This window comes from Pan paniscus, chromosome 12 (genome assembly GCF_029289425.2).
Source record: "Pan paniscus chromosome 12, NHGRI_mPanPan1-v2.0_pri, whole genome shotgun sequence".
NCBI classification, from domain to species: Eukaryota; Metazoa; Chordata; class Mammalia; order Primates; family Hominidae; genus Pan; species Pan paniscus.
In genome coordinates, this window is record NC_073261.2 from 99,611,115 (window position 1) to 99,636,713 (window position 25,599).

The following is a 25,599-nucleotide window of genomic DNA, read 5'->3' on the forward strand; positions in this document are numbered from 1 at the left end:
CTCTCTCACTGACGATTGCCATAGGTACAGACAGGAGGTCAGGACACCGGGTTAGGGAACTTAACAAGCACAGAAGCTCTGGGCCCCGGGCTGGGGTTTGGGAGCCCAACTAGGGGGTGTTGCAATGTGAATAGAAAGAAGCAAATAAGAAAGACCAGCAAGGTCAAAACAAGACAGGCCCAAGCTTCCCCAAGGCAGACCCAGGGGATTCGGATGTCAGCCCTGGCTCACAAGGTGAGGGTTGGATGGGCAACAGGAGTACAGCCTGTGCCACTCAAACCCCTCAAAGTTCCTCAGAATCACCAGGGATGATGGGGAGGACACAGACCTAGAGTCAACTGGGCTGGGCTGGGCTGGGGACTGGACACTGGATCTTTCAAAAATTCCCCAAGTGGTTTTGTTCCAGGAAAGGGGTCCCTATCCAGACCCCAAGAGAGGGTTTTTGGATTTTGTGCAAGAAAGAATTCAGGACCATTTTACAGTGCAAAGCAAAAGCAAGTTTCTTAAGAAAGTAGAGGAATATTTGGGAGGCCGAAGCGGGTGGATCACGAGGTCAGGAGTTTGAGACCAGTCTGGTCAACATAGTGAAACCCCATTCTCTACTAAAAATACAAAAAATTAGCCAGATGTGGTGGTGTGCACCTGTAATCTCAGCTACTCAGGAGGCTGAGGCATGAGAATCGTGTGAACCCAGGAGACAGAGGTTGCAGTGAGCCGAGATCTCGCCATTGCACTCCAGCCTGGGTGACAGTGTGAGACTTCATTTCAAAAAAGAAAAAAAAAAAAAAAGAAAGTAGAGGAATAAAAGAATGGCTACTCCATAGACAGAGCAGCTCCAGGGCTGCTGGTTGCCCATTTTTACGGTCATTTCTTGATGATATGCTAAACAAGGGGTGGATTATTCGTGCCTCCTTTTTTTAGACCATCTAGGGTGACTTCCTGATGTTGCCAGGGCATTTGTTAACTGTCATGGCACTGCTGGGAGTGTAGCAGTGAGGACGACAAGGGGTCACTTCTTGTGGCCCTCTTGGTTTTGGTGGGACCTGGCCGGCTTCTTTACCGCAAGCTATTTTATCAGCCAGGTCTTTATGACCTGTATCTTGTGCCGACCTCCTGTCTCATCTTGTGCCGACCTCCTGTCTCATCTTGTGACTTAGAATGCCTTAACCATCTGGGAATGCAGCCGAATAGGTCTTAGCCTCATTTTACCCAGCCCCTATTTAAGATGGAGCTGCTCTGGTTCACACGTCTCTGACAGTTCTGATGTAATTTGCTTCCAAAGCGTGAAAATCACTGGCCTAGACAGCGGTCCTTAAAATATGTTTGTAGGGATAGGGAGGCAGAAAAGGCACATAGGAAGCTTGTTCAGTTGCACGTGTCTGTCCTCTCTATCAATATCTTAGTGAGGGGCTGGTACCTATATTTATTTTTATTTTGCCACATACCTGGTTTGCTTATGAATGCTTGTAGTTTTAAAAACCTGATTCTGATATTTTCACCTGGCCCTGGAGAGCCATTGGTGGATGGAGCTCAAGAGCCTGTAAGAACATTCTTTACTCTGTAATACTAGATACATATGAAAGAGACTAAGTGCAACATCTACTTAAGCAGAATAATAATAATATGAGACCCCACAACAAGACTAAAATTCTGGTCCTTCTGAACACAGTTGGTGTCACTGACTCTCCCTCCTCACTCCCTCTCCCCCTGCCACCCCACGGAGATAACCTCCTTTTTGGAATGAGGTCTGTATTGTTAGCCAGCAGGTGGTCCTGGCACCGTCTGGAAACCCTAGTTCTGGGCCCGGGGAGGGTGGGGCCTGCAGGTGGTGGGGTGTTGTGGGGGTGCTGCCTGGGGCAGGGAGGAGGGTCAAGTGACCAGGCTGTGAGCAGGGGAGCCAGGCAGAGCCTGCCACAGCCTCTTTCAGAGGCCGGGGCCAGCGAGGCGTGGGCTAAAGAAGTACTGGAGAGAAATCCCTGGAGATCAAGTACAATGGAGGCCCAGATGTTCTCGGAAAGGCCAGGCTTTCAACTGTTTTGTTTTCCTAGTCCGGCTGCTGCTGCTGCCAAATCAACAAGCAGACGCTAGCTGGGGTGGGGCGGGGCGGGGGTGGGGTGTTGTGTGCAGGGTTCAGGGCCCCGCTATCTGTCTGACAAGAACAAAAAGATGCAACTTGATCTCTCCTTCTTTCTTGGCTAATCGTTCGGGTGAGATTTTCCTTGGGATTACTGTTCTATTATAAACCCAGATGCTTAAAGTGAATCAACCTTTCTTAGAGCATACTAAGTAGGTCAGCGGCGGTCCATCAGGGTGCACGGCCTCTGCATGGGTGCCACAGGCGGTGTGAATAATTAAATCCACCCGTCCCCATCAGCGTTTCAGTAGGAGAGCATTTTCTCTCCGCGGGCGATTTTCAGAAACTGGGAAGCTACACCATTCGGCTGCAGGAGCCACAACATAAAGGGGAAATCTTGGTGTGGAGTGGAGGGGTCAAGGGCAGGAATTTCAGGACTCTGGGCAGGATCTACTAATGGAGTCCAGGTAGAACGAGGCCACCATGACAGAGGCTTAATGTGAGGGCTGGGGCACAAGGACAATTACAATCTTGCTTAGGGCATGGATATAACAAAGTGTCAGTTTAAGTGATACCAGCTGCCAGGGTGGCCTGGGATCTGTGGTCTCTTAAATTCCCTACAACTAGGGCCTGACATGGACTGGGGCTCCTGAGGCAGCCTGAACCTGCAGAAATGGGAGATCTGGGGCCTTTCGTCACACAGGGGCCTTTAGATGTTTTTTGGAGGCAGCTGCTTGCGTGGATGAGAAGCAGAAAAGATCAAGAGTTACTCACCACCTTGCATAAAGACACGTGTGCAGAGCTCTTCATCAGCTGTAAAGAGCTGATGGTTCTCAGGGGAAAACCAGTCACTCTTGGCTAATGAGGCCCTAGCAGATGACAATGTGGAAAATGAGACAAAGGAGGCCAGTCTGCCCACCGTGAGGCTGGTAGACAGCATAGTGACAGTGTGGCATCTGACCCTGGCCTAAAGGACTCCTCCAAACAGGGACAGTAACCAGGAAGGTGCATTTTTTAGTGCAAGCCCTGAGCGTGCTACAGAATGGACCCCAGAATGGACTGGTGATGTCAGTGTTAAATACTGTGGCCTCTCTTACACTACTGCTGGGAGCATAAATTGTTACAACCAGTCTGGAAAACTATTTGGCATTACCTATTAAAGCTGAACCTAAGTGTACCCTATGGGCCCTGCAATTCCATTCCCAGGAGTATGTGCCCAACAAAATGTGTACAGACATGTTTGCTGAAGATGTGTACAAGAACATGTTCATAGTGACAATGTTTGTAATAGCCTCAAACAAGCAATGATCTAAATGGCCACTGACAGAGAGATAATTGCTATGTGGTATATTACACAGTGGAATAGTATTAAGCAATGAAAGTGAATGAATTTATGAATTTTTGAGCAAAAGAAGCCAATGCGAAGGTACATACTGCTTCATTTCATCTACATAGACAAAACCAAGCTGTGATAAATATACCAAAACCACTGACTTACACACTTTAAATACATGAATTGTATGATATGTAAATTATATCTCGATTAAGCTGTTATTTAAAAAATCCTATTAGAAGTCAGGATAGTGGTTATCCTTGATGGGAACCTGTGACTGGAGGAGCTTCTGGGTGCTGGTAAAGTTTGGTGTCTTGACTTGGGAGCTGCTTACAAGTGTATTCAATGGGGTAATTCTGTGTACTTACAATTTCTGCACTTCTCTGTATATATGCTATACTTCAGTGAAAATGACAACAATAACCGCAGGCCTGGCCTGGCTCAGTGCATGAGGATGGTGAGCTGGATATGCTCACTCACTTCAGAAAGGTCCCGACTGTCACCAGGCACCCTGCAAGAGGATCCTGAATTTATGAGGATGGGGCTCCCCATTTCATAATCAAAACATCAGTTGCAGGGCCCGGGAGAATTCTCAGAGGAGAAAGCAAGGAGAGTCGGCCTACCACCTCTCTTCCCTGGACTTGGCTAGAGTGAGCAGGTGTAGCCCTGATGCCAGAGGGTTAAGCCAGGGAGCATCCTTGCCTTGGCACAGTCGGGCAATGGCTACTGTGACTCCTCATTGCCCAGCCTTCCAAGGGTCTGGTCTGCAGCCCCTGGATTGGGAAGGGGGCCTGTCCTCAAGGAGACCTTAAGGGCCATCTGCTTGAGGTGGGGCTGGTCCATCAAGCTGTGTCCCCAGGCCCAGCCTCTGCCTGCACACTTACGGGACAGCTACTCTAGTTCCAGGTCAGTCCAGGCTCTGGGAAAGCAGAGGAAAATGGCCAGGCCTTGCTCTCAAGGAGCCCACAGTCTGATGTCCGGGGAGAGGCCAGCATGAGATAGAAAATCACAAGGAAGAGGGATGACAGCAATGACAGAGATGTCTGGAGCACACGGGAAGGGTAAAAAAGCCCATTCATGGCTCTTTTTGCAGAATGTAGTTTCCTCCTAATTTTTCTTCTGAATTTTTGTACTTGGCATTCAGGAACTTACAGTAGCTCAGGTCCAGCTCAGTAACTGTTAAATATTGTCCATGGTAACTCACTCTGAAAAGAGAGCCCACCACCAGCAATTTTCCGGTTGTTTTTAAAAATAACAAGCAAGCTAGGAGAGGTAATAGAAGCTGTCTCATCATCTAGAAGAAGCAAATTTGTCTTTCAGTCTTTGGGAATTTAATTCAGTTTATCATACATAAAGAAGCCCATCAGACCAACCCACTCCCCTACTTAATAACAAACACCAGCTTATTCTCTTCCTCTAGGTTTGTATTACATGACATAAAGATATAAAAATAAAATCAGTTCTCAGCCTGGGTACTTGGGTAAATGATCTGATTAGCAAAACCAGCCTAAATGCCTCCTTTTCTGTAATCATGGAAATCTGTGACGTTAAGCCGGAAATCCCTATTGTAGTTGCCACAGTGGCCCTGACACACCCTTCTCCTGCCAGCAATACACTGGGAGCACCTGGCTCACATGAGTCTAGTCTGGAGCAGCCCCAGAAGCAGAATAAAAAAGCCAAAGAGGAAGCCACCTTTGGCAAACAGGAGCATTACCTTGGTCCCATGGTAGAAGTCGTCCACGCACGTGGCATTCATGAAGGTCTGGTGGAAGTGGGTGCTGCTGTCGATGCCACCAGGGATCACCAGTTTTCCTGTGGCATCAATCACCTTGGCCCCGCCAGGGATCATGAGCTCGCGGCCCACCTGCTGGATGATGCCATTCTCGATGTAGACGTCAGCCTCGTGGGTGCAGTCATCGTTCACCACCTTGCCTCCCTTGATGAGGATCCTCACGCTGGCTGAGTTGGCAAGCATGTTCCTACAAGAAGGTGAGCATGGTCAAGGTCAAAGTCCCTTCTCACTGTTTCCAGTTTCCCATCCCTCCTATCAGAGCCCAAATTCCATGGTCAGGGTAAGCGAGCAGAGAAGAGGAGGAACTTTCCCCTACAGCCAGCGGGAGTCACAAGCCTCCCACTGGCTTCCCAGAGGGACTTATTAGGAATCAGGACACGGCTGCAGTAAGGGAGAAGCTGGGGCCTACAGAAACATCATGTTTTACTTTCCCAAAATGCTATGTGAGCTCCAAAGCATTTTCACATCTACTATCTCATTTTCTATCTCTCATATCTCATTTCTCATATCTCTACTATCCCCAAAACAACCCAAGGCATTTTACAGATGAGAAAGCTGAAATTGCTAAGGAATTTATGGTTATCAAGTAGCCAAGTCGAACCCACATGTCTTATACAACAAATGTCTCCCTTACACTGCACGGTATCCTGAAAACACCAGAGCCTCTGGGGGTGTGTCTCAGAGCTGAACTCTCCAAATCTCACAGCTGTTTAATTCATGACATTCCTCAGATGGATTCTGCTTCCTTCATGCTCCTATTTTGGCTTCAAGAAGTCCACAACCAACACTTAGCTCCACAGCTGGTTGCACATGAAGCTCACCTGAGTAGCTTTGGACAACTATGTATGCCCAAGCCCCACCCCCAGAGATGCAGATTTATTTGGGCCAGATTGGGTCCACAGCATCAACAGTTTTCAAAAGCTGGAGAACTTTTTCAAACATTTAAAGAAGAATTAATACTGACCTCATCCAGAAAACAGAAGAGAAGGAAACCCTTCCCAATTCATTTTATGAAGCCGGTATTAGCCTTATACCAAAAACCAGACAAAGACACTACAGAAAGAAAACTACAGAGCAATATCTCTCGTGAATATAGATATAAAAAATTCTTGACAAAATATTTGCAAACAGAATTCAGCAACATTTAAAAAGAATTAGACACCACACAAATGGGGTTTATTCAAAAAATGCAAGGCTGGTTCAATATTTGAAAAACAATCAGTGTAATCCACCATCTTTATAAACTAAGGAAGAAAAATCATAAAATCGTATCAACTGATGCAGAAAAAGCATTTGACAAAATTCAACACCCATTCATGATAAAAACTCTCAGAAAAGTAGGGAGAGAGGGTAGCTTCCTCAACTTGATAAAGAACACCTACAAAAAAACCTACAGCTAACATCAGATTTAATGGTGAAAGGCTAAATACTTTCCTCTACAGCAGAGGCAAGGATGTCTACTTTTGCTAGTGCTAGGCAACGTAGGTTATTCTAGCCAGCACTATAGGGAAAGAAAATGAAATAAACAGCATATAGATTGAAAAGGAAAAAACAAAACTGTCCCTCGTTGCAGATGACATGATGATCTACATAAAAAATTCCAAGAAACCTACCAAAAAAAATCTCCTAGAACAAATAAGCAAGGCCACAAGTTACAAGATCAATATACAAAAGGCTACTTTTTTCTGTACACTAGCAATGCACACCTGGTGTCACCAGAAAAAGTGAAATAGGCATAAATCCAAGAAAACATGTATAGGCACAGACAACAAAAGCAAAGATAGACAAATGGGATTGCATCAAACTAAAAAGTTTCTACATAGCAAAGGAAACAATCAACAGAGTGAAGAGAAAACCTACAGAATGGGAGAAAATATTTGCAAACTATACATCTGACAAGAGGTTAATATCCAAAATAAATAAGGAATTGAAAGAGCCCAACAGCAAGAAAACAACTCAATTTAAAAATGTGCACAGAACCTGAATAGACATTTCTCAGAAGACATACAAATGGCCAATAGATTTATCAAAAAGTGCTCAACATCACTAATCATCAGAAAAGTACAAGTTAAAACCACAATGAGATTATCACCACACACCTGTTAGAATGACTGTTATCAAAAAGATGAAAGATAAGTGTTGGCAAGGATGTGGAGAAAAGGGAACTCTTGTACACTGTTGGTGGGAATGTAAATTAGTATAGCCATTATGGAAAACAGTATACAGAATCCTTAAAAACTTAAAAATAGAACTACTATATGGTCCAGCAATCCCACTACTGGGTATATATCCAAGGGAAATGAAATCAGATGTCGAAGGGATATCTGCATTTCCTTGTTTGCTGCAGCATTATTCACAATAGCCAATATATGGAATCAACCTAAGTGCCCATCAATGGATGAATGGATGAAAAAGATGTATATACACACAATAGAATACTGCTCAGCCATAAAAAAGGGGGAAGTCCTGTCATGTGTAATAACTTGGATAAATCTGGAGAACATCAGGTTAAGTAAAATAAGCCAAGCACAGGAAGACAAATACCACATGCTCTCACTCCTACACGGAACCTAAAAAAGTTGATCCATAGAAATAGAGAACAGAGGCTGGGTGCGGTGGCTCATGCTTGTAATCCCAGCACTTTGGGAGGCCGAGGTGGGTGAGTCATGAGGTCAGGAGTTCAAGACCAGCCTGCCCAAGATAGTGAAACCCCCGTCTCTACTAAAAATACAAAAACTAGCCGGGCATGGTGGTGGGTGCTTGTAATCCCAGCTACTCGGGAGGCTGAGGTAGAGAATTGCTTAAACCGGGGAGGCAGGGGTTGCAGTAAGCCGAGATCATGCCACTGCCCTTCAGCCTGGGCAACAGAGCGAGACTCCATCTCAAAAAAAAAAAAAAAAAAGAAATAGAGAACAGAATGGTGGTTATCAGTGGCTGGAGTAGTTGGGGTAAAGGGGAGTTGGGGAAATGTTGGTGAAAGGATACAAAATTTCAGTTAAATAAGTTTAAGAGCTCTATTGTACAACATGGTGACTATAGTTAATAATAACATTGTATTCTTGAAAAATGCTTTGAGTATGGCTATCAAGTGTTCTAACCTCTCATTATATGAGGTAATTCATCTATTAATTAACTGGATTTAGTCATTCCACAATGCGTGTGTGCTTCAAAACATCATGTTGCACACAACAAATACATACAATTTTATCTGTCAATATAAAAAAAGAAAAAACACACATAGGACTTGTATGCTGAAAACTACAAAATGCCTATGAAAGAAATCAAAGACAATCTAAGTAAGTGGAGAGACATACCATGTTCATGGATTGGAAGACTCAACATGGTGTCAATTCTCCCCAAATTGACATACATGTTTAGTGCAATTCCTATTAAAATCCCAGCACAAATCTTTTGTATAGTATTGTCAAAATGTATGTGGACTGGCAAAGGAACTAGAACAGCTAAAGCAAACTCCACAAAGAAGAATAAAGTCAGAGGAATCAGTCTACTTGATTCCAAGACATATTACATAGCTATAGTAATCAAGACTGCATGATCTTGACAACTATGGTCAACTGATTTTTGACAAAGGTGCAAAAGCAATTCAGTGAAGGGAGGACAGTCTTTTCAACAATTGGTGTTGGATATTCATAGGCCAAAAACCCAGCCTTAATTTAAACCTAAAATCTTATATAAAAATGAACTCAAAATGGATTATGCATCAAGTAACCACATTTGACACCACTGACTACTCCCTCCTCTGTAGAGCTCCCTTCCCTTAGCATTAAATGGAGCCATGCAGTGAAGTGGGGGCAAGGACCACAGAAGATCTTGACCTCTGCTTTGGAAATCAGTGAGTCTTTGATGAACTCTGATTGAAGGCAAGTTTGTGGAGACTGTGTATACAGTCGTCAAGATCTCTGTGAGTAAAGAAAGCCTAGAAACGGCCCAAGGAGCATGGCTGAGGGAAAGTATCAATTTTAGGACTAATATTTTTCAGGGAGTGAAGAAGGAGCCAAGGGAGAGATTAAAGGTCTAAGAGATCAAGGGACTATTTTTGATGTGAGCTCCCGAAGGAGGTAGCATAGAATAATGGCAACCATCATTAACAGAAGGCCTCCACAAACAAGGCCCTCACTTGTCAATTTACATGGCTTGCTTGATTAGATCCCTCCAACAATCCTTTGGGGAAGGTATTATTATGCCCACCTCACCAAAGAGGAAAGAGATACAGAGAGGCTAAAATCAAAGGCTTGTAGGAGGAGATGATGTGCAGATGCAGAAGAGACAGGCATATAAGCGAGTTTGCATTCTCTCTGCTCTGCAAAGCTGGGGGCTGAGAGCTCGTGGGAGTGGTACAGAATGAGTGGATTTGAGAAGAGTGTGAAGATGTGGGGGAGCCACTGCAGGGACCTGAGAAGTGAAATGGGGTGCACATAGGAAATGGGGCCAGTGCTGAGGGCAACTCAGATAGCTGTGGTCATGGTGAGTTGCTTAAAATTTCCATCCAGGTGGCACACTTTGGTTAATATCCAAAATAAGTAAGGAATTATCTATAATAATAAGGATTTATATTTATAATATGAATTATAATTATATAATTATAAGTATATAAAATTGTTATATTTATATTTATAATATAAATTCGAATAAGGATTTATAATAATAATAAGGATATGCAACTCTCTTGACCCTTAGATATCTGAACAGAAAATATTTACATTCAGGCTCAGAAAATATAGGACAAACTCTGACCAGCAGGAAGGAGATTATGCCATTGCAGTGTGTCCTTGAGGTAAAATAAAGCCCACTTTTATATGCAGTAAATTTCTCGTTCTTCAGGGCCCAATTGTCCCCTCTTCTGAAAAGTTTTCTCTGACTCTCTTTGTGCCTTCACTAGATCCATTGCCTTCACGGCACTAGATTCGCTCTCCACCTATGGAGTAGGGTCCTCAAAGACAGTCCTATCAGTCATCTTTGTCTCCGCCCACTCCCCATCCTCAGCATCCAGTACAGAATACTCAAAACTGGTGAATAAACGAATAAATAGCCCCATCTACTTGTTGCACTCTAACACAATCAAAATGGTTTAAAGCAATGAGTAGTAGACCAATTCCATGTTTGTTTTCAGGGATATTTTGCAACTCTATGTCCAGGATAAGGCTCAATTTTCCTAACACAGCTAATTACGGTGAATAGAACAAAGGAAGCAACATATTTTCTCTCATCCTCATCATTTAACTTTGTCTGTCACCAGGGAAGTTCTGGGAAGGCTGTGTCCCAGGATGAAAAGGCCTTGGGGATCTATTAAAGGAGTACCTCTTGTAAGGGCACATGTCAGATATTTGGAGATCATAGCCTGTTCTCCTGGAAACAGTTGGTTTATTTTTTGCCAAGTTGGCCAGGCTCAAGTGCATGGAATCTCAACAACAAACAAGAAAGCTTATATGGAGCCTCAACCACCAGGTTCTCCTGCTGTAAGGAAAGCATGGCCCTTGGGGGCTGCTGCCTGAGGGAGTGCTGGGAAACAAAGCAGGTGGCTGGGAGTGACAACTGTACTCCAGGAACATCTGCTCCCTGCAGGGTATCATTCTGACCTCTGGGGAGAAGAGGCCCTGCTCCCCTAGAGTGGAAGGCGACAGGGCAGAGAGGCCGTGGGGAGTTGGACTGGAGAGACTAGGGAAGAGGGGACAGCCACAGCCACAAGCCTATTGTCTGGAGCTGGGGTGAAGCTGAACACATGTCAAGGGATCTTTTGTCCTAAAACCTAAAAACTGGAGTTTTAATTTCATATGCAATAATAAGAAAATGGGTTTGGTTCTTAGGTGGTGGATAGAGCCACTCTGGCCACAGGAAGCCCAGAAGTCTGAGATGCATTCTCTCTCTCTCGCTCTCTCTCTCTCTTATTACAAAGCCAAGCCCAAGTGTGACTAGGAAAGGAGAGATCCAGGTTCTTAGTTTGCTTTAAAAGAGGGAAATGGGCTAGGTACAGTGGCTCATGCCTGTAATCCCAGCACTTTGGGAGGTCAAGGTAGGAGGATCGCTTGAGTCCAGGAGTTTGAGACCAGCCTGGGCAACATGGTGAAACCCCGTTTCTACAAAAAATACAAAAATTAGCCAGGTGTGGTGGCATGCACCTGTAGTCCCAGCTACTGGGTGGTGGGTGGGAGGATCGCTTGAGCCCAGGAGGTTGAGGCTGTAGTGAGCTGAGATCACATCACTGCATTCCAGCCTGGGTGACACAGCAAAGACTCTATCTCAAACAGAAAAAAGAAAAAAAAAAAAGAAAGAAAGAAAAGAAAAAAAAAAAAAAGAAGAGAGAAGTGGTGGTGATAGTAGAGTTTGCTGGAGGAAGAAACAAACCCAATGCTCTGTGCAAAGATATAATCCTCACCTTAAATTGTTTTTTGTTTTTGTTTGTTTTTTTGTTTTTGTTTTAGTTCTCTACGTCATTGCCCAGGCTGAACTTGAACTCCTGGGCTCAAGCAATCCTCCAGCTTCAGCCTCTTGAGTAACTGAGACTACAGGTGCATGCCACCATGTCTGGCTTAATCCTCACCCTTTAAAGCAGCTTTAAGGTAAGAGGAAAACTAGGAATACTTATGCTGGAAAAATTGCTGCATAATCGTTATGTCAATGTTATAAATGACAAGATGGGTTTGCTTACATGCTCGTAGCACATGCTTGGAGGTTGGAGAACCTGAAAGAGCAGTGTGATAATAGCTTACTGAGAATTCTTGTCTGAGCTTTGATGCTAGAATCGAAAGCCAAGGACATCATCATCAATAGAAGTAAGAGCTCTCAGTAAATAAACACCCTGTGCCTGGCACTTTACATGCATTCACACAGCAACCCCCACAAAGTGGGAACAAGACAGGAAGTGTTAGCCTCACTTTAAGGAATAAACAGAGGTTTTGAAAATAACAAGTAGCCCATTAAAGGTCATAAAAATCCAGGGGGAGGGATGGGCTTCAGATTTAGGTCTATCTGACTTAAGGGAATTAACTCTGGGTAGAAGGTTTCCAGGTGAGTTTTATGTCCTTCACAGGTTTCTGTATTTTTCAAATTTTACATAATAAATTGGAGGAGGAACATATAATCTGAAAATATACGTTCAAAAGCCTTTTTTTAGGCCAGGCTCAGTGGCTCATGCCTGTAATCCCAGCACTTTGGGAGGCTGAGGCCGGCGGATCACTTGAGGTCAGGAGTTCGAGACCAGCTTGGCCAACATGATAAAACTCCATCTCTACTAAAATTACAAAAATTAGCTGGGCGTGGTGGTGCATGCCTGTGGTCCCAGCTACTCAGGAAACTGAGGCAGGAGAATCACTTGAACCAAGGAGGCAAATGTTGCAGTGAGCCAAGATCATGCCACTATACTCCAGCCTGGGCAACAGAGCGAGACTCTGTCTAAAAAAAAAAAAAAGTTATTTATTTATTTATTAACTAAAAAGAAGCCAGAAGGAATCCAACGTGACCCTTCATTCAGACCCAGCTGGCTCAGTTCCTCCCTCTGCCATCCTTTTTGAAAGGAGATGGGTGAGGGAGGAATAGATGGGGCTGACTACTCCCCTTCTCTAGAACCCTTGGGCTGCCACCACCTCGGCCTATTTTTTTCCACTTCCTAGTTGGAAGTCTCCGGAGGCTAACGAGGCTCTGAAGAGGCTTGGCTCCCTTGCAGAATACTGGGGAGCCCTGGAACCTCTCTGGCCCAGGAATCCCATTCACGCAGGCCTGGGCTGGTCCTGGAAATCCAGGATAGACTGCTCTCCTAGGACTACCATCTAGAAAACTCATTCTCAGAACTTAAAGGACTCTATTAATAATGCTAACTAATAATTACTAGACACTGACTATATACTGGGCCCTTCGCTATGCCCATTGTGTGCATCATCTGATTTAATCCTTACAATGCCTGGAGATAGGTACCATCATTGCCCCCATTTTTACCAAGAAGAACCTGAGGCTTAGAAAAGTTAAAAGAACGTCCTTAAGGTCCCACAACTAGTTTGTAACAGAGCAGAGATTGAAAGCCAGACAGTTCGTCTCTAGAGTTATTATGGACTAGATGTATGTGTCCCCTCTAATTCATATGCTGAAGCCTTAACCCCAGTGTGGCTGTATTTGGAGATGGGGCCTCTTAGAAAGTTTTAAGGGTTAAATGAGGTCATAGGGCAGGGCCCTGATCTGCTAGGATTAGCGTCCTGGTTAGGAGACACCAGAGAGCTCGCTTTCTCTCTCGGGCACAGGAACAGAAGAAAGGCTGTGTGAGGACACAGTGAGAAGGCAGCTACTGACCAGCCGGGAGGAGAGAGCTCACCACAACCCGACCCGCCTGCACCCTGATCTTGGACTTCCAGCCTCCAGAACTGTGAGAAAATAAATTTCTGTAGTTTAAGCCACCCAGTCTGTGGTATTTTGTTATGACAGCCTGAGCAGACTAATACAAGCGTCTAGCCTTGAGCCATACAGAAGGAGGGGTGAGCTGGACCCCAGATCTAAAGCAGCTCAGTAGAGACACCGCAGTGTGAGTGATGGCCCAGCCTCCAGGCCCAATTGTGCTGAATTCCAGCTTTCCACATGGGCTGCTGTCGGAGCAGCCTGCAGGGCTTCAGCCTCGGGGTTCCCAAGGTCTTGGGACCTCTAAGCCCGCACTGGCTTGTTTGGATAATATCGTAGCACAGTTGCCTAACATGCTCCCTACCCAGGGTGCTTTTGGAGAATATCTTTTTTAAATTTTTAAAATCTTAAAAGTTTAGAATATTTGTGTGCACTAAAGTGTTCTATAACTTCACTCCTTTCCACTGGAGACAACTCTGAAAAAACCACAGGCCCTGCTCTTAAGAAACTCAGTCTGCGGAGCAAGAGAGATGCAAATAATTGCTTTAATAGGTGACTGAAGTGTAAAGGGGACACTTCTTGCCTAAAGACCTAACAGTGAACTTGACAGATACTGGTCTAAACTGGGTATCTTTCCCCATGTTACAGAGACCAGAGCTGGAATGGGTAAGACTAGCTGCATGGTGATGGTAGGAAGCCTATTGCACCAGTATCCTTCCCACACATTCCTACCCTTCCAAGTAGCCTAAGTCCCCAAGATGCTAACCCCGTCCAATCCCGCCTCGCTGTGGACTGTGGACACTCATCATGCTGCTCACCTTCCCCAGTAACCTCATTAGCACCTTATTCTTACAGCTTTCCCTGCTAGTCTTTGCTGAACTCAACAAAGGGATGACGTTGCTGGTCTGTCTCTGCAGCACAGGCTGTCTGTGTGTGCACATGTGTATGAACATAGTGAAGGAGTCAGTCAGAGGGTGGGTGAGTGGGGTGGATACTCTGGACCTCTCAGGAAAGTCGCCCAGAAGGGAAGAGATTTGAGGGCAATTGTTGTGATACAGGCTTTTTTTTTTTTCCCTACGCTATGCAGGTTCTTAAGCACCATAAAGGGACTCTCTTCCCTCTGCTCCAATTGAGGCAGTAAATCCAGGTAACATTCTTGTCAGAGGTTGTGGTCAGAAAGAAGTATAAGCTCTCCAGGCCGGGCGCGGTGGCTCACGCCTGTAATCCCAGCACTTTGGGAGGCTGAGGCAGGTGGATCATGAGGTCAGGAGATCGAGACCATCCTGGCTAACACGATGAAACCGTGTGTCTACTAAAAATACAAAAAAATTAGCCGGGCGTGGTGGCTGGCGCCTGTAGTCCCAGCTACTCGGGAGGCTGAGGCAGGAGAATGGCGTGAACCCGGGAGGCAGCGCTTGCAGTGAGCCGAGATCGCACCACTGCACTCCAGCCTGGGCAACAGAGCGAGACTCCGTCTCAAAAAAAAAAAAAAAAAAAAGAAGTATAAGCTCTCCAGAAGGCCAGCATTAGTTTTACCGATTGTTGATGCTTCAAGTCACCTAGTTTATTCCAAAACACAATAATTGTGTAGCAGACAGAGTCAATATCTGGCCCTCTGGCTCACTACATGCAATGAATGGAATGTTTGTGTCCCATTCATATGTCGAAGCCTAATCTCCTGTGTGACAGTATTTGGAGGTGGGGCCTTTGGGAGGCCTTTGTGAACCCTCATGAATGGGATTAGTGTCCTTAGAAGAAGAGACAGGAGAGAGATATCTCTCTCTCTGACATGTGAGGGCATAGCAGGAAGGCGTCCATCTGTAAGCCGGGAAGAGAGCCCTCAACAGGAACCCTCAGCTTCAACTTGATCTTGGACTTCCCAGCCTTCAGAACTGTGAGGAATAAATTTCTGTTGTTTAAACCACCCAGTCCACGGTAGTTTTGTTAAAGCAGCCTAAACTAAGACATCACACTAGACAGAAATGAGCAACATAAGTAACAACTGAGCCTTAAAATAAATGTCACCTCCTTTAAAGACTTCTGGCTATATCCCATATGCCCATATGTTTCGCCAAAAACTTTGATCATCCAGTTATTTTATCTATGCAAACAATAGAATTCAAAAACACATGTCTGTCATCTCAGGCAGAATGGGAAAAAATCCAGACAGTTAAATGCCATTAGAAAGAATAAATCGTGGCTGAGCACGGTGGCTTGCTCACACCTGTAATCCCAGCACTTTGGGAGGTCGAGGTGGGTGGATCACCTGAGGTCAGAAATTTGAGACCATCCTGGATAATATAGTGAAACCCCCGTCCCTACCAAAAATACAAAAATTAGCTGGGCATGGTGCCACGCACCTGTAATCCCAGCTACTCGGGAGGCTGAGGAAGGAGAATCACTTGAACCTGGGAGGCAGAGATTGCAGTGGGCCCAGATTGCACTACTACTGCACCCCAGCCTGGGAGACAGAGACGAAAGAAAGAGAGAAAGAGAGAAAGAGAGAGAGAGAGAGAGAGAGAAAGAGAGAAAGAAGAAAGAAAGAGAGAGAGAGAGAAAGAAAGAAAGAAAGAAAGAAAGAAAGAAAGAAAGAAAGAAAGAAAGAAGGAAGGAAGGAAGGAAAGAAAGAAAAGGAAGGAAGGAAGGAAAAAGAAAGAAAGAGAAAGAAAGAGAGAGAAAGAAAGAAAGAATAAGAAGTATGGAATTCTAGAGCTGCATAGACTATTAAGTTTACTTCCAATTTTCACTCCAATCCCTGGACTTTGTCAACAGTGACCTTGAACTGAAGGGAACCAGCCCAGGACTAATGGGAAGGTGTCACACTGCAAGCACAGGGATCTTATGATGTTTACAGTTTATTCAGGGAAGTAATGATGCCTTCCACAGCAAGATGGTGGCTATCTTTGGATATCCCGAATCCTAGATTTATCCAGTTATACACAGCTTGTCTCCTCCAAGAGGATTCTGATCCTGTGGCATTATGTTCCTGAACCATTCATGGGTTCGTGTTAAGGTGATGTGCAAGCTGGGAATAGAGAACTTGGGGTGGAAGTGGGATGGTGGGGAGGGGACAATACTGTAACTAAGGAGTGCAGTCTTTCATGAGAAAGCCTCTCCATGTTTAAAATAGTAACAATTATTGCTATCCAACCACTGTCTTGTGGGAAAACAGAAAAATCCTTCCTTCCATGCCCCCCATTTTTACTTTTGTGGAGTAGTTCCAATGCAGAACTGCATAGGAAGCATCTTGCTGACTGGACAAAGTTATGGCAGCTGCTGCTTCTTGATCATGAAATGTACACACCATACACTCCTATGAGGTACACAGTTTTAGTCCTGCCAAAGAAATGCCAAGCCCAACACTGTGTTTTGGAATTGCCTGCTTCTGTCATCGCCTTCCCCAGCTCCCCTGGGCCTGCGGGGAGGTGTGAGACAAGGAGAGCCTGCACAGTCTGGCCTGCACGGCTGCCCCTGCCAACAACTCAGCTGGAGGATGCTGGGGGCCTCTGGAGCTTGGCACAGGAACTTGGGGCCAGGATAGTGCAAGGGGGACCCTTCCTGCATAAAGACCTTAAAGGGAACTTGGAAGGTATTGGTTTCAGACATGCATTTCCTCTTTTTAGAAAGCATTAGTTTAAGACTCACATTTCCTCTTTTGATAGAATCCACAGAAAAACGTATGATTTTACAGATAACTGGTCACTGTGATATCAAAAACACACAAGATTGTTATATCAAAAACACTGTCATGTGACATGAAGGATCTGTGGCATCTAAGCCAAGCCTAATGGCAACCTGGGTAGCACCTCAAGGGGCAGGTGAGGTCAGCTCAGGTCACAGAGGACACAGGTGGGCTGGCATGATTTTCCCTTGCTCCAAGCAGGTAACATTTGCTAAAGGATCAAAAGGCAATACACGACAGTTGTGTGGAAAGGAAAATGGAAACCTACGGCTATTTTTCTTCTGATCAGCACAAAGGAGAGAGAAAGAGTAGGCTGGCATTTTGCAGCCTTCTCAATGGGAGAGCCATTCTTAAAATGGGGTTGTAGAGGATGCTGGCACATAAGGCACCCTGGGGTCACTCAGGGAAGGGATTCTCTTTGAGTTGAAACATGCCAAATCAAAGGTTCAACGGAACACAAAAACCAAAGGGGAGTTTGAGATGAGTGGGAAATGCTGAGGGTTTAAGTTAATAAATTTAAGTTTAAAAAAGTAAATGGCTTTCTAAGTAGTAAACAGTAAAAACTTAACTAATATTAAAGCACAGAATAATTTTATGATTAATTCATAATTGATTTATCAACTATTGAGTAGATTTAAAATAATATTTATTAGTTTGCAAAATTGTATAATTAGTAGTTACTTCAGAGGCGATATTTTGTTCCTTTTCAGGTAAGTAGCTGCAGCTTAATATCATTAAGTGCATTTTTTATAATTTATTTAGACAGAAATAAAATATTTATGACCTACATGTAAGGCAGGTCATAATGACACAGAGACCTGTGAACTCAGCATGTCATTACTGTTTAAGTCTCCACACCTCATTCATCTGACCATGTCCTACTTCTCAAAGGTATCTAGTTTATATGAACTAATGACTAATAGCAATTAGGTGACAAGCAAAAAAGAAAAGGTCACAGCTGTTTCCACTCCGTGACTACTTCTCCCGACATCCAGTCAAACTTTACCTGCTCAGTGACTGAGCTTTTCACAACCCCCAGTTCTCTACTTTCTGAAGCAAACAGGAAACTGAAAGTCTAGCTAATGAGGGAGCGGGAGCATTTTAATACCATCCGAATGCCCACTGGACCATTCTACTGGGTTCCACAGGCAGCACACACTCAACCTGTCCAAAACCAACTCCCCTGTCCCCAGTCACCCCATCCAGAAACCTCAGACTCTTCCCAGATTCCTATCCAACCCAGGCCAGGGTCGACATCCAGGAAGACTGCTCTGAGAGGTGGTCCTGATTTGGATTACCTGGGAGTTTTGTGCAAAATGTTTTGAGGGATTCTGGAAGTAGAACCCAACCCTGGGACAAGGAACTGAGGAGAGCAGAAGGGCAGGTCCCCCTTCTTCCATCTGGGCCTCAGCCATCTCCAAAGGCTAGTGGAGAACCTGAATGGCCTGGGACTGGCACAGGAAGGACTGGTCAGGCAGAGCAGTCAGAGGCTAGAGAGAGAGTCTCTGTCTAATGTTACATCCACCATGAGACACCCTGGGTCCTTGTCCACAGCCACAAACATATTTCCATACCAAATTGGCTAGTGAGGAGGTCTCTGAATGTCCCACCAGGCCCTTTTTCCATTAACCCAGGGGCGGGGCAGGATCAAGCCTATAGATGGCAGGTGCCATTTTGGGGGAGGGCTAGACTGGGGCGTTTGTACCTGGGGACCATCTGCACCAGATCATGAAGCATCCACATCTGGAAAACTGCTACCACCTTTGTCACTGCACTGGAGAGAAGGTAGAATCGGAACAAGTAGGTCAGGGGGTGGGCAAGACTATAGGTAAGAGCCCAGCACCAGAACAGCCTCTTCAGAGTGCAGGAGTGGGTACGGGGAGGGAAATACCATCTGCATTGGCCAGCGTCATGGGTGTGAATATGGTTAACAAGGGCTTGCTCCTGAGACAGGTTTTTTTTTGTTTTGTTTTGTTTTTTGAGACAGAGTCTTGCTCTGTCACCCAGGCTGGAGTGCAATGGCACGATCCGAGCTCACTGCAACCTCCACCTCCCAGGTTCAAGCAATTCCCCTGCCTCAGCCTCCCGAGTAGCTGGGATTACAGGCACCTGCCACCACTCCCAGCTAATTTTGTATTTTTAATAGAGATGGGGTTTCACCATGTGGGTCAGGCTGGTCTCTAACTCCTGACTTCAGGTGATCCGCCTGCCTCAGCCTCCCAAAGTGCTGGGATTACAGGCATGAGCCACCATGCCCGGCCTCCTGAGACGGTTTTTAAAAGAAACTGCCACAAGTACAGATCAAGCTTGGGCCCCAAGCAAGCAGGAGTTGAATGAAACAAATAGCTTCTGGGAAGGTGTATATAAATCCACAGGGATGATTCCTTAACAGGCTAAGATCAAGTAAGAGGTTTTAATCCCATGAGTTCATCTGAGTTGGCCCGGCCCCACGTGGCTGGACTTAATGAACAAGGACCCATCAGTGTGCGGAGGGCAAAAGCTACATTGCAAAGGATTAGCTGTGAGAGGGTGGTAAGAAATGGGAGCTGCCGACCACTTGTTCAGTGAGATTAGTTCAAAGGCACAGAAGAGCTAAGGGGCAGTTGTCAGAAGCCAGAGCTGAGTGTGTGTGTGTGTGTGTGTGTGTGTGTGTGAGATAGGACAAGCTTAGCTGTGTGTTGATGTGTGTTCACGTGCACCTCCCAGCTCAAGTGTGCACAGCACCAGTCTTGGGCGTTCAAGCTGAAGCCTGGCTCCTTGTAAGTGTTGGCTGACTCCCTGAGGCCAGGAGGCTTCATTACTTGAGGCCTGGGCAGGCTGAGGACCCTCAAAAGTAAGTGTGAGTAAATCCCACTTCCATAAGCCCAGCTCCCGCAGGTCCTGGAAGAAGGACAGACAGGTGTACACATGGGAGACAAGGACTCCTGACTCCCGACTGGGGCTTTAGCTGGGGAAGGCCAAGCGTCTGTGACCAGAGGAGGCACCACACCACCACCAGCACCTCGCCCGCCCGGCACTGACTCCTGGCAGATAACTCAGCCCTGCTGTGCTTCCCGTGCTCTTGCCAGCTGTCTCCAGGCCCCAGAAATAATTCCATCATCTCCCCTGGAAGGATGGCAGCTGCAGCTCAAGGGTCTCCAGCAGCTCCTGGAGTGGCTGCTTCCTAGAACAAGGGCCAAATGCTGGAAGAGGGCTCGCACCCACTGCCAGGAAACGGGGCAGGGGGCTCTTCTCAGCTGGAGACCTCAGGTGTGGGCTGGGGAAAACAGGAGGAAAGGATGCGTTTTCTTAACCATGAAAGGACCACAAACCCAGGCTACCTGATGAAACCTAGATTCAGGGTAGAAATTGAATGAGAATATGAAACTACTTTCTTCTCTTTTAAGCTGAAAATTAGTATGAACTGACTACAGCCATATACAGCATCTTGCAAACAATAGTTGAGGGAAAGGAGCAGACATAACAGAGTAAATATGAGGCTGGGTGCAGTGGCTCATGCCTGTAATCTCAGCACTTTGGGAGGCTGAAGTGGGTGGATCACTTGAGGTCAGGGGTTCAAGACCAGCCTGGCCAACATGGTGAAACCCCATCTCTACTAAAAATACAAAAATTAGCCAGGCATGATGGCGCGTGCCTGTAATCCCAGCTATTTGGAAGGCTGAGGTGGGAGAATTGCTTGAACCCGGGGATCGGAGGTTGCAGTGAGCCAAGATCGCACCACTGCGCTCCAGCCTGAGTGACAGAGTGAGACTCTGCCTCAAAAACAAACAAAAACAAACAAACAAAAAGAGCAAATACGGTATGATTCCATTCACATAACCATCAAAAACAGGCAAATGGGAATTATAGTATGTAGGCATCTAGTGCTAAAACCATGGCCAAAAAAAACCAAGGAAATGATAATCAGAAAACTCAAGATAGGGGTTATTGCTCTGGCAGTGGTTATCTGGCAGGGAGGGAGGGGCCCATGGTAGGGGGAGCTTCTTACATGGTGGGAATTATGAAGGCATTTGCTATTAATTATTCTTTAAACTGCACATATATTTTCTGCATGTTTCTGTATATATCTCATCAAACATTTAAAACTTAAAAAAAACATACAAATACATGTCAAATATGCTTACAATCAAAATATGGACTCAAAGCAGATCAGAAGAGAATAAACAATAGTTTCTGTTGTGGGATAACAAGGGATTTCTGCCCCCCTAATTTTCCAGACTTTCTATATGTTACATTGCTTTTTTTTTTTTTTTTAAGATAGTCTCGCTCTGTCACCCAGGCTGGAGTGCAGTGGCATGATCGGCTCACTGCAACCTCTGCCTCCTGGGTTCAAGTGATTCTCCCACCTCAGCCTCCTGAGTAGCTGGAATTATAGGTGCACCCCACCATGTCTGGCTAATTTACAAAATAATTTTTGTATTTTTAGTAGAGATGGGGTTTCACCATGTTGCCCAGGCTAGTCTTGAACTCCTGACCTCAAGTGATCCACCCACCTTGGCCTCCCAAAGTGCTGGGATTATAGGCGTGAGCCACCACTCTCTGCCAACATTGCTCTTATAATTAAAAATAAATATTGTGCCGGGCGTGGTGCTTATGCCTGTAATCTCAGCACTTTGGGAGGCTGAGGCAGGAGTATTGCTTGAGCAATTGCCTAGGAGTTTGAGAACAGCCTGGGCAACATAGTGACACCCTGTCTACACACACACACACACACACACACACACACACACACACACACACACACACAAAATAAGCTGGGCATGGTGGTGTGCGCCTGTAGTCCCAGCTAGTCAGAAGGCTAAGGCAGGAGGATTGCTTGAGCCAAGGAGGTCGGGACTGCAGTGAGCTGTGATCATGCCACTGAACTCCAGCCTGGGTGACAGAGTGAGACCTTGTCTCAATGAATAAATAAATAAGTAAATATTGTACTTTAAAATCATGCAAGTACTTTTATATTGTTTGAAAAAAAATTGAAATAAGGTGGAAAACTTTCCCTCTTATTTTCAGGAAGTCCTGCCCTTGTCTGGGACAAACCAATTTCCTTTCTTTCTTTCTTTTTTTTTTTTTTTTTGAGATGGAGTCTCGCTCTATCACCCAGGCTGGAGTGCAGTGGCGTGATCTCGGCTCACTGCAAGCTCTGCCTCCCAGGTTCACGCCATTCTCCTGCCTCAGCCTCCCGAGTAGCTGAGACTGCAGGTGCCCACCACCATGCCCGGGTAATTTTTTGTATTTTTAGTAGAGATGGGGTTTCACCGTGTTAGCCAGGATGGTCTTGATCTCCTGACCTCGTGATCCACCCGCCTCGGCCTCCCAAAGAGCTGGGATTACAGGTGTGAGCCACCGTGCCTGGCTTCCTTTATTTCAACTCTTGAAATTAAACAAGATTTCAAAAGGGTACAAGGCATTCCCTTTATTTCTGAGTTGTAAGACCCCTTCAAAGAGGCACCAGATACTTGTAGTTAAAATGTGTTCCCAGGCTCTCTCTCCCAAATGAAGTTGCTTTACCTGCCTCTGACTTTAAGCCAATAATGCTTCTGCCCAATCAAAAGCAGCCTTCCTCCTGTGCCTGCTCCTGCCGGCTTGTCTTTCTTACGGACCTGACACCTCCATCACTGAGACAGACATTTTTACAACAGTCCAGAATTCCTAAGCCTGAGAAGCAAATCTCATCAGTGCCCATGGAAATTCATGACTAATGGAACCCAGCTTTGAGGAGATGAGCAGCAAGGTGGGTGAGCCACTGTGACCTTGATCCTGAGACGCCCGGGCACAGGCAGGAAGCACTGTGCCACAGGGGTGGCAGGCCAGTGGGCACTCTCAGGAGGCTTACAGAAACGTCTGGGGGTGAAAATGACCAACTTCCCTTCTTCTGGGGCAGTGATACCACTAGGCTGATTGCGTCTGGATTTCAGGGCCCTGTTTTAGAGGGAAATGAATGGGAGTGAGTGAGAATGAGACAGACACAGAGGGGAGGTGAGGAGGAAATGGGGTGGGCCGCAGGGTGGGCACAGGTGAGGGCAGTGACCTTGGCTGTGCCATGCGACTATGGGCACGTCCTCCCAGGCCCGTTTTCCCAGCTGTCAAGTAGGTGTCAACACCATCAGCACCACATCATCTCAAGAGCTCACACACGATTTCCTAGCAATCTTACAGCAGCCCTGTGAGGAAGTGAAACATTATTATCCCCACGTTATGGCTGAGAAAACTGTGGGTGGGAATTCATGCCCAATAGACTGAAGCTTTTTGAAAGCCAAGCCTATGCCTTATTTTGTCCTCTGAGGTTTTGGCACATAGAGGGGACTCATTCAATGTTGGCTGAAAGAAGGCTTGGGTTGGGGAAGTTGTAAGAACCACGGAGATGGCGGTGAGAAAGCAGCTTGCATTTACAGCGTCAGCCACAGGAACGGACTCTGAGCTGCGAGTGATGGGAAAGAAGTCTTCTCAAAAGAGAGTTCTGTGCTGGTTGTGGGTGTTTGGTCAAGGGCTGGGGGAGAGGAGCAAAGCAGGTGTTCTCTGGCATGGAGAAAAGAGGGGAGGCGGAAGTAGGCAAGGGTGGGCTGAGAATGGCAGACAGACTGGCTACCTTGGGGCTGAGAGGGGAAGCTGGGATGAGGATGCAGCTTGGAGAGACAGAACATAAATCAGGGGTGCAGAGCAAGAGGTCGAGGCTCTGAATGAGACACATGGCTCCCAGGGTGCCCTGGCACAGCGGGAGCAGGATCCAAGTGTGGTCATAGGATGCAACTGTGAGTTGGGGACTGGCCTTTCTGCTTCCTTACCCTGGCCTGGAGACAGGGAGGGCAGTGATTATGCTAAGCCAGGCATGGGGGTGCAGTGGGTTAACTGGGTGGTGCCCACGGAACAGAAAAGGAAGGAGCAGAGCTGAGAACGGGCTGAATGCTGGGAGGTTCCCTGGAGGGAAAGGAAAACAGAGTGGGAATGACACTAGCAGTGGCAGCATGGGCCTGGTGCAGTGGTGGCTCTGCCTGTAATCCCAGCACTTGGGGAGGCTGAGGCAGGAGGATCACTTGAGACCAGAAGTTTGAGACCAGCCTGGGCAGCGTAGTGAGACTCTGTCTCTACAAAAAATCAAAAGTTAGCTGGGTGTGGTGGTGCATGCCTGTAGACCCAGCTGCTCGGGAGGCTGAGGCAGGAGGATCGCTTGAGCCTGGGAGGTCGAGGCTGCAGTGAGCCATGATCATGCCACTGCACTCCAGCCTGGGCAACAGAGTGAGACCCTGTCTCAACAACAACAACAACAACAACAAACAAGTGGCAGCATAGGTGAGCAGAGCAGAAAGCAGGTGTGGACAGGTATCTAGGCAGGGACTAGCTGTCCAGGGCACATCTATGGTTTGTGGAAACACAATAATAAGAGCTGATTTCACCATCTCTCTCTAGGAATCCTTTAGATCAGTTGGAAGATGGCAACTGACCCCACCACCCAAGGTAATGAGGTGGAGGAGAGCAGAGAACCAGCACTCACTGACTGCATGTGTCCGGGGCTGGGAGAGCTCATCACACACGGAAATCACTGCACAGCTGGCCTTGGAGGTCCATATGCTAACTTCACTTGATAGATAATGACGTGGATGTGATAACTAGGCCAAGTCACAAGAGAAGAGAAGCAGGCGTAATTCCAAACAACCAAAAGGTCTGGACCATGCTAATGGGCTTTTTTTTTTTTTTTTTTTTTTTCAAATAGAGATAGAGTTTTGCTATGCTGGCCAGGCTGGTCTCAAACTCCTGGCCTCAAGTGATCTGCCCACCTTGGGCTCCCAAAGTGCTGGGATTACAGTCATGAGCCACCATGCACTGGGCTAATGTTTTTATTTTCTCATGTATTGAATGTCCAGGAAACATCTCAAACAAAACACTGTTGGTTCTACCTACTAAATCAACTTCTCCTCTGTCCTCTTTCTCCAAACCCATTGCTGAAGTCAGGCCCTTATCATTTACTGGACTATGACCTCACCATTACATGGATACTTCTGGTTGGTCCCCTGCCTCCACACTATTAGCAGATTGAGCTCGCTAAAATGCAAATCAGATCATGGAGGCAGGGTTACTGTACTGGGTGCCAGATACTCAACCCACTCTCATGGAGCTCACAAGTTGGTAGTGGAAGGATATGCATCAACCAACATTTCAATAGGAGACAAGGAGCTGGAAGGGCTGCCGGTACCAGAAAGGGTGGGGAAGCACTTCACACTGACTGGGCTGGAGGACTGCTTCTCACAAGTGCCTTGGAGGTGAGTCTGGATGGTTGCTTAGGAGTTCACCAGGGGTCAGGGAAGAAGTCAGGCAAGGATGTTCCAGACAGAAGCCGTGTGGCCCAAGCTAGCTTGGTGCACTCAGGATGGCTGGTGCATTGGATG

General features: G+C 46.1%; 1 protein-coding gene across 3 annotated transcripts in view; it reads right to left on the reverse strand.

Annotated features, from left to right (window-relative positions):
• The window catches only part of DPYSL5 (dihydropyrimidinase like 5), a 102,599-nt gene that overhangs the window by 46,280 nt on the left and 30,720 nt on the right, over positions 1-25,599 (reverse strand). For all 3 annotated transcript variants that reach the window (XM_034952807.3, XM_003827070.5, XM_057301328.2), the window contains exon 2: positions 5,122-5,386. In XM_034952807.3, coding sequence (XP_034808698.1) covers positions 5,122-5,382 — 261 coding nt within the window. In that variant the 5' untranslated portion in view covers positions 5,383-5,386. The remainder of the gene's footprint in view (positions 1-5,121; positions 5,387-25,599) is intronic.